This window comes from Oratosquilla oratoria, chromosome 6 (assembly GCF_046742065.1).
Source record: "Oratosquilla oratoria isolate Oo_2021 chromosome 6, ASM4674206v1, whole genome shotgun sequence".
NCBI lineage: Eukaryota > Metazoa > Arthropoda > Malacostraca > Stomatopoda > Squillidae > Oratosquilla > Oratosquilla oratoria.
The window spans coordinates 64,286,209-64,296,208 of record NC_134782.1 but is presented as its reverse complement, the minus strand read 5'-3'; the positions used below and the strand labels follow the sequence as shown (position 1 = coordinate 64,296,208).

Sequence of the window (10,000 nt, the reverse complement as noted above, 5' to 3'; positions counted from 1 at the left end):
ACCTCTTCGTCGGTAGTAGTGGTGATGAATATGTCATCGATGTATCTCGCGTATATTCCTGGAGGGGGGTTATTGTTGAAAGTTCTTTCTTCCACCTGGGCCATATACATATTAGCAAAAAGTACCCCAAGTGGGGATCCCATCGCCACTCCATCAACTTGTCTGAATAATTCCCCTTTATGGGAGAGGAAAGGGGCCTCCTTGGTACACATCACTAGCATGTCTCGCAGGACGTCTTCCGAGATGTCAAATACGGGTAGGTCACTTCTATAGACGCGGTCCATGATGATATCGATAGTCTCATTTACAGGAACATTCGTAAAGAGCAATTCTACGTCTAAGGAAGCGATGTCGTGGCACGGTGGAGCTGTGCGAAGCAGGTCTATGAATTCAGAAGCTGAAGAAACTGAACGTCCCATGGGGACGTATGGAGCGAGGAGAGAGTTTAGCTTCTTGGCAACTTGGTAGGTGGGAGTGGTGATTTGTGAAATAATAGGTCTCAGGGGGTTACCTGGTTTGTGGGTTTTTACAGTGCCATAACTATAAACGGTACCATAGTCACCTATCACTGGATTAAAATACTTCGTCGAAGAGTTAGCTCTCTGGATGAGATGATTAATCCTCTTCTTCGCATTCTCAGTAGGATCCTTCTGGAGTCGCTGGAATTTTGCAGGATTATGAAGGATGGAGTCCATCTTGTTATTATAGTCAGCCTTATCCATGATGACGTAGACTGCTGACTTATCTCCTTTGCGGATAATGATGTCATCTCTCTGGCGTAACTCCTTGGCGGCTTCTTTTAAATCTCTAGTGAGGATCTGGCTTCTGTAATTTCCTCTGTCGCGTCCAGATTCTCCAATAAGGTCCTCTCTGATGGTAGGAGAAAGGGTTACCTTTCTTTCATTCTGCAGGGTGAGGAGCCGATCTATCAGGCACTCAATTTCGATTCTCTTACTTTCAGGATGAGGCCGGCGAATGAAATGGCAGTTAAGCCCTAAGTTTAGGAGTGTCTCTTGCTGACTGGATAGGGTGGTGGTAGAGAGGTTGATGAAACCTTGAGCAGGCCTCTCGTTTCTTACAGGTCCTCGGTGTAGTGTGGTGAGCTTCTTCTGGGTTCTGGTGTTAGCAATCCATTGTTGGTGATGTTCGTATTCAACAAGGTGCCCAGTGGCTGCTTGTCTTATATGCTCTTGGTCTGTGGCAAAAGTGGCCCACAAGGCGGCTTTTTCTTCATTGGCTTTTTTGGAGGCGGTCTTGGGCATCTTGCAGTCTCTTCTTAAGGGTAATGGTGTTTATATTGCGATTACCTGTGTGTCGGCTATTAATACTTCTGGGGCACAGGTTTTCTCTAAGGCAATTCTGGTTGAAATCAACTGCACTAGTTGCTTTAACAATCTTCAAGACTGTATTCTTTAATCTGGAGAATACTTTCCTATTAGCAACTGAGAGGGACAGGAAGTAGTCATTCATGACTCTCAAAAGAATATACACAGTGTATGCCAACTGATATATTTTTGCATAGTAATAGTATTGAACAACTATTGACTCCACCGAAACTATAGTTTTTCGCCTCGTCGTGAGGCGTCTTCAGGGTGAGGACTGCTTTGTATGATGCTCTGCTATATTGAAGGTCTTATATGTACATGCACATATAAATGTATATATATACATATATGTATATATATATATATATATATATATATATATATATATACATATATATATACACATATATATACATATACATATATACATATATGTATATATATATGTATATTTATATATACATATATATATACATATATATACATATACATATATATACATATACATATATATACATATGTATATATATATATACACACACAAATATATATATATATATATACTGCATATATATGTATGTGTGTGTGTGTGTGTGTGTGTGTGTGTGTGCGTGTGTGTGTGTGTGTGTGTGTGTGTGTGTGTGTACGTGTGCGTATACAGTATATACATACATCTTTATTGTGCCTGGTAACAGACGAGGCTGAAGGCTATTGGTGGTGGGCGTCGTGATGATTACGTGGGTGCCCCCTCGCTACCCAAATAGTTCAGCCAGTAGACATGTTAAAAGTGTGGATTTTCCTCCTTATGTTCAAGGTCGTGAGGGTGAAGTTTCATTTGTATTTTACACACATTAAAGCGATGTGTTATGAATACACAAACATGACTAAACTTGAAGTCACTACGTAGACTCGTCATAATGAACAATATATTTCTAGGTGTGAGTGTAATCTATGTACACAGGATGAGTGGATAGCCTTTGAATAATTTCAGTGAATAATGCTTTTGATAATTCAAATTTGGGTTGATTGTTTATTGTGTCTAATGAATTAGATGAATATAAAGATGTCTTTTAGATCCAGTGAAGGTTTAGAGTAGAAATAAATTTTGTACCACTGTTTAGAGTATGATAAATGGGAATCTTGATTACTCTATTCAATTTAAGCATTTGGTAGTACAGTTGCCAACATTCAAATAGACCTCAAATTCTTACCTGAAATTACAAAAATACACTCAGATCAATGACAAAAATGTACTCAAATCTATTTGGGCATTTTCTGACGAAAACTTAAAATTGAATTACGATTTAAATCTTCTTTGCCATAAGTTTTGCACAAGTGTTCATGCCGAGCTTTTCCAAGTCGAAGACATTTCTACCCTTTACTTTATACGATCCGTAGTCCATAACATAGTAGGTTTCAAAGTCGAGGCGATCAAAAAGCTTCTGACTATAAAAGCTAGTAACTTGAGAGACCATCATCTCTGCTCCAACTTGCTTTCCACGTTCCTCTGCCAGCTAATGGGAGAAGGTAAAACAATTTCAGTGAACCAGATAACACGAAAGAGAATCTCACTGATATCATACTGTTTCCAATTACATTGAACATATATCACAGATATCATACTGTTTCCAATTACATTGAACATATAGACATATACCTGAGTACAAACAGAGTAACTCCCCTTTGCAATAAGGCATTCTTCACACTAGCGAATTGGACCGCGGCGGTTCAATTACTATGTATGTCAATGAAGGCGTTCACACACACAACCGCGCAGTTCTTCCTTGACTATGTGGTACTGCCGCTGTTCAAACCACCAGTGTGAAGAGTGCCTTAGGATGACAGAATCAATGTGGACAATGGACGACCCAGAAAAGACCACCCGCTTACGCGGGATCGGCGTTTGTGGGAGGGGAAAAGAAGTCTGTGGAAAAATGAAAGGCGTCTATAAAAGGGTGTTATTGCCATTTTAATTATTTAATTAATTAATCAATTAATAAAATGGTAGTAGCCACTTTTATAGACGCCTTTCATTTAGTTAGTTAATTAATTGATTGATTAATTAATTAATTAATTAATTAATTAGAATTTGAGTCGTGGCTCAAGAGACATGGGCTTGCATCAATATATTTGGGAGGGGAATCTTTTTTGGGAGATATTTATTAATCAAGATCTCAACCAACAACGTGAGGAGAGGAGTCGGAGGCTAAGCCATAAATGAGAAGATGCAGTAGGAGAGAAAGTGAGAATTGGATTACATTTCAGCAGAAGAGAGCGTATGTACATGTTTGTGCGTGTAGTTGTGTTTCTTGTATGCGATGTGGTTGTGTGTGTGTGTGTGTGTGTGTGTGTGTGTGTGTGTGTGTGTGTGTGTGTGTGTGTGTGTGTGTGTGTGTGTGTGTGTGTGTGTGTGTGTGTGTGTGTGTGTGTGTGTGTGTGTGTGTGTGCCAAGCAGGGATAGTTGCTGCCTCTATGCAAAGTACTGTATATTGATCTCACCCTATCCCTCCCATCTTAGCTCTGTGTGGATGAAAATCTCCTTCCTCCCCTCTTCCCCTCCTACACGGTGTACGGTCAGAATCTCACAGGTCAAAATCCCACATTATATATTTTTTCTAGAATGTTCAAGAATAAACGTGTAAAGATATCTGATGGAAAGGTGAATAATATTTTTAGACCTTACGTAGTTATTTTTACATAAGAGTCCTTTGATCGAAATGATCCCAGCGGCGGAGCTTGTTAATACGTTTGTCGCAATGACATAGAATTTGTCAGATGGCTCGCCTGAATAAAGACTCGATGAAATAGAATACATACTGTGCTCCTCAATTAGCGTCGGTACGGTCACAATTAGAACAACGGTATCGTCCTTGCTTTGTAAAAAGAGGTCGTTTATACAAGGGTTCGAATCCCAGCGTCGGAGCTTGTTAATTCATTTGTCGCAATGACACACACACACACACACACACACACACAAGCCCATCAGAGCGCCGAGGACTGACCGATACAAGAACAGTGCCATTCCATCCATTGTCCGCACAATAAACTCATTATAAATTTTAGACTAAGCATATCACTCTTATAATTACTATATTACTCATAAAAGTACTCAATTGTATTATTGTCAGTGTATCACTGCTATCTCAATAAACCTATTATTATCATTATTATTATTACACACACACACACACACACACACACACACACACACACACACACACACACACACACACACACACACACACACACACACACACACACACACACATATATATATATATATATATATATATATATATTGTCAGTGTATTTGGGCAGGAGTTTTTCTCTAATGCATGTTTCATTAATAAGGTATATGGAAAATACCATTAAGAAAATTATTAATGCACAACTAGCCATCACTTTTAATGAAACATATATATATATATGTATGTGTGTGCGTGTTTTTGTGTAGAGAGAAAGGATATGTGTATATTCCCTCTGGTTGAAGCTTACCTCCACCAACTTACGTCCGATGCCGCGGCCTGTATATTCCTCATCTACACACAAGATGGCCAAACCAAGCAGTTTGTTCACCTTGAACTTGTCGAAAAAATCTACTTTTCCTTGGAGGTCGTTGTTGAAGTTGCTATCTATCTGCATCTAATAACAGCAGAGTAAATGCCATGACTTAATTAACACTGGTAATGAACCATATGGATAATCACTTGTAATAACAGGTCGATAAGAAATAGCAGTGAGATGATCGGTAGGGATGTAGAGTCGCGTGACCATATAACCAAAAGTAGTATTAGATACAGTATGAGTGATTTTTTCACGAAAATACTTGTTTGCTGAAGCAAACCTTATTTTTCTATGTGTAATAAAAGAGGTATTCTGTAGTAGCAATAACTGAGGGAATACTATTTTCTATTACTGCAAAGATCTATTGATGCCTGAAGTATTTTTTGGGGAGATCTTGTAAACTAGTACGATCTGACTCGATAATTCATAGAAGGATACTCAGTTCCTTTACTACCTTAATTCCCCATTTTAGAACTAGACCTTCCGGGTTAGCTTACCATTTCGCATTCATCCACGTCGACTACTTCGAACATATTCCTGTTCTCTCTGGTAAGGACCTTGCACAGGTGACACCCAACAATCTTATTGTTGTTGTTCCTGTCCCTTACCAGGAAGGAGACGCCGCTGTCTGCATAGCCAGTCATACGCCGGACTGTGGCATTACGATGGTCTTGCCATGTCAGTCCTAAGCCAAGGGCCTAAAAAAAAGAGAATTGTAGTTTCAGTAAGGACATAAGTTATAAGGTTTCTATGTTGTAAATATAGCTCCGTTACTTATAATATTTGCACTACTGGCGTATTGTCATTTGTGTGGAAGAAGGGATTTTTTTTTTTTTTTGTATTACGCGCAGTGTTGCCAGCTTATACTGTTAATTGAAGGAGACAAATGTTTATGCAAACAATATTTCATAATCAGACTTCAAATGATAGTTTGTGGCCACCATCTTCTCAGGTAGGTTTTCTTCTTTACCTTGACATCCGCTGTTATATCCACAACAAGATATCTGAGCTTGTAGCAAGGTCACGCCTTCAAGAAATCGTTTTCTATAATATACACGTACCATTAATTTACTGTATTAATTATTGTCACCCGTTTGAACTAGTAATTATGTACACAAATCTTGATTGGCAGTTTTATGTCTCTCATATCAATGTCTAAATATAAATAATGGTAGTAATATTCTGTGTTGTAGGAATTGTAATTTATAAACTAATTTGTGCACAGTGCTCCTAAATGTAAAATATGCCCTTCTTGTATTCCGTTGCCAAGACAGCAGCCTGATTCACCTACAGTCGCACTGTATTTGCAATAAAAAAGTCCCAAGAGAATTGGAGTTTCTTTAATCCTTCTCTCGCGGATGAGGTCCTTCACAATTGTGTGGTAACATACCATTACAAGCTCTTCCTTACAGTCCTGTCATAATCACCGTTCCGTTTCCTTCTCATGCGCTTTTATTTCATTTAATCATTCACCCGCAGCTTACTTCTTTCACACACATCCCCAAATATTGGCACATATTTCTGCAACGTTAGGACAGTACCCTTGGAATCATCGTATCATACATGGTTTACCCCCATTCCTACCTTTCAAATCCTTGTCCATCTCTTACATTTATTTTTTTAGCTCACCTATGCATGCATCTATCAGCTAGGTTGACATTATACAGTATCCAGCAATTTTTCCACGATGAAATCATATATTGTTTCCTACAACCTCCAGCAAAATTTCCCTTAAACCAGGCGTCTCCTACACTTATCTACAGAGTCATATACTACATCTAAATCTGCGAATGTCAATACAACAAATGATTAACTCGTTCATCATATTTGATATGGGTATTTGGAAATTGCAGTAAAAGAAAAAATTCTTGTGGTGAAAGAGGTAATCTGTGGTACATTGCTTACATAATTAATTAACTTATAGGGATTGATAACGGTATTCCCCAATTTTCTGGTAAGTACTAGTTATTTGTGAAGCTGGTGTTTTATTGCGTCATTGATTCTCAGTCAAGAGAGCCAAAATGCCAAAGGCCTCTGCATGAAGGGGGGCCTTGTAGTAGTAGCTAAGCTGCAGAAGAAGTAACAGACATGAGAAAATGAGGCGTTCGGAAACAGATGGGCATCCTCGCCACTTTTACTGGTTTCGAGTTAAGCACGTATCGTGAAAGACGTAGGTCTCTTCTATAGATAACGGCGCTTAACCCAAAACCTGTAGAAGTGACGGGGACGCCTCTCTGTTTCTGGACGCCTCATATGACCAGAAATACCTAGAAGATAAAAAATTGGCAGAAACAAAGAATGAGAAGTTGGAAAGGGATCCAGAGCCTCCTGTTCCAAGTTATCCTGAATATAAAAGTTGAGTGATAGTTCATAGGTTGGATAAGTAAAAGAAGAAGAAAGCCAAAACAGATGGTGAATACTGAAATGTTCTAATATAAATATTTTGTAGAAAGAGTAATGGGATAGAGTGAGTTCCACTGAGGTCAAAGAATTCTGAATAGACTTTAAAGTTAGGCAATATATAAATAGTGGCCCATAAGCGAATAAAGGATTGCAATTTGTACGCCGTTTGATATATGTAATTTTTTCATATATGATGCATACATATTGATGAAAATAGACTAATGCAAATTAATTTTTATTATCTCTTCTATATTGATTAACATTCCAAATACGTATATTTAACAATAAGGCTACTATATGAAAAAGGGCCATCCTGTATGAAGCTCATAAGTACTTGATACAAAATTGAAAATTAAGTTTCAATCAAATGGTCGAAAATGGAATTGGAAGTTATTACAGAGAAAGTAGGAAGAGAGAGCATCTAAGTATCTGTGTGCCCAGACAACTGTGTTTTATTGAAAAAAAAATTGGAGAAAAGGAGGCTGAGGTTCTTTCAGAGAAAGGAGTTTGGAATGTTGGGTACGAATATTGTAAATAAGTAAGTAAATAAGTAAATAAGTAAATAAATAAATAAATAAATAAATAAACAAACAAACAAACAAACAAACAAACAAACAAACAAACAAACAAACAAACAAACAAACAAACAAACACACAAACGAATAAATAAATGAATAAATAAATAATTGAATAAATAAATAAATAAATAAAATAGAATAAAGCAAAAGTGTTAAGAGGAGCACTTGAACACCTCACGGTATCGTTATCTTAAGATTGATTTGAGTTTGGGGCATTTTCAGACCCTTCCCCCCTGATGTTGATGTTATGGACTATTAAGTTCTCGGAAAAAAACATAAGTAATATGATGTGGAGTGTAGTGTAGTATTGGATAGGAGACATGTTGAGAGCAGACTGAATTGCTCTCTGTGTTACCGACAGCGGGAAAAGTTACATGTAAGAAGCTTGCGTACTTTACGAGCAACAGAGACAACAATTTTTATCTCAGAGCAGCTTGGAAAAGGGTCAAAATACTTAAGAGCCAATACAACCGGATAGTAACCTTACAACCCCAGATGGTAATGCCCTGCGCACTCCTGAGGAAAAGGCTGAAGGTTTCCCCCCACCACTTTGCGAGTGCAAGCTCCACGACTAACCTCCCCGAGGCACAGCAATGCCTCCGCCGTGAACAAGAAGCTTACGATACGAGCTTAATTCTCCACAAATTGCGCTGGGCTCTCAGAGCAACTCGGGCAAACAAGAAGTCGCCTGAAGCAGACAAGGTATTGTTCCTGGCGCTTGGAAGCACGCCATCATGGTTCCCATTCCCAAGGTTAATAAGGGCAGGGACAATGTAGCCAACTACAGGCCTGTGTTGCTCACTTCCCACGTAGGTAAGCTCTACGAACGTGGAGCCCTATCCCCCCTGGGTACTCAACCCACCAATAGTTGTGCCAGAAATCCCTGCATTGGGATGAAAAGGCAGCCCGCATCTCCTCTCTGCGCATTTTGGGAGCTGATTGGGACCAGGTATAAGGGAGACTTTCTAGTCTACACCGACGGCTCAGTGCTTGAAGATGGCCGCACAGGCGTGGGTATCTTCTTAGAAAACTCCCAAGAGTCCGTCTCTGTGAAGCTTCACCCAACCACCATCTTCTCGGCCGAGTTGATTGCCATCTGTGGAGTTATAAGCAGGATTCTAGCTTTTCCCCATCCACCAACTCAATCACCGTGCTCTCAGACTCTAGAGCACTGGACAAAGGCCAATGCGTTTCGCAACCTGATAGCTTGCAGGAAATCTTATACCTTATAGCTGAAGCCGCCAAAAAAAGGTGTCCAAATACAGTATCTGTGTGTTCCCTCTCATGTGGGACTGTGCAGTAACGAGATGGCGGACGATGCCGCCAGAAAGGATTCATTGCCGCCGTAAGAAGACTAGATCCTCGTCACGTTCACGGTCAACGACACCTTGTATAGAATCAACAAAACTACATGGAAAACCTGGATGGCGGACTACACTTCCACCGCCATCGCCTGTGGATAGCCAACCACAACCTGCCTTGGGTTAATTCCCCCCACTTTTTCTTCTGTTCCTCAACACATATTAGCCATGGTATCTAGAATAAGGTTAAATCACTGGCACACACAGTACCTGAATATTCTTTGCATCTGAGGCAGAGAACAAATCTCCTTCAACCACTGCCTGTTCCATTGTAATGAAATGAGGGATCGTTTCAAGACACTACGGGACTTCCTCGGGAACCCCCCCCCCCCACTGCCTTAGACTACCTGAGGACAAACAGCACCTCCAACGCCGGACGAACACAAATAATCCTGGTAGCCAATCTGATCTATTCTTCCCCCGTGAAAGTCCTTCTATGACTCCCTCTAGCTGGGACCAATCAAACGAACTACTTCTCTGGAAGAGAACACAAAACATAGCACGCATCATTATTTTGTGGCCACGCAATCCCCCTCCCCCCACCTCTTGATATAAAACCATCCACCACCGACCCTAACCCTACCCCAAGTCGGCTAGCTCTGCTGAAAAAAAAAAAAAAAATCAAAGTCACTCTTCTCCGAGAGATCCCAGTGTCTCTCCGTTAAGTTTTCCACGTGAGCCCCCAGTTTGACCTTTGGGATTTTAGTTACTTTAGTTGGTCTTGATTTCATTAGTGTAAAATATGTTAAGTTCAGCGCTAACCATAATT

The 10,000-nt window shown here is 39.7% G+C and overlaps 1 protein-coding gene across 4 annotated transcripts in view; it reads right to left on the bottom strand.

Moving 5' to 3' along the window:
* Window positions 1-2,341: 2,341 nt before the first annotated feature.
* Window positions 2,342-10,000, bottom strand: part of LOC143026526 (uncharacterized) — a 23,399-nt gene continuing 15,740 nt past the window's right edge. For 2 of the 4 annotated variants that reach the window (XM_076187074.1, XM_076187072.1), the window contains exons 3-5: window positions 5,387-5,587; window positions 4,821-4,967; window positions 2,342-2,839 (exon numbers count right to left, since the gene is read on the bottom strand). In XM_076187074.1, coding sequence (XP_076043189.1) covers window positions 2,630-2,839; window positions 4,821-4,967; window positions 5,387-5,587 — 558 coding nt within the window. In that variant the 3' untranslated portion in view covers window positions 2,342-2,629. The remainder of the gene's footprint in view (window positions 2,840-4,820; window positions 4,968-5,386; window positions 5,588-10,000) is intronic. The other 2 variants (XM_076187075.1, XM_076187076.1) reach the window with 2 other exon arrangements.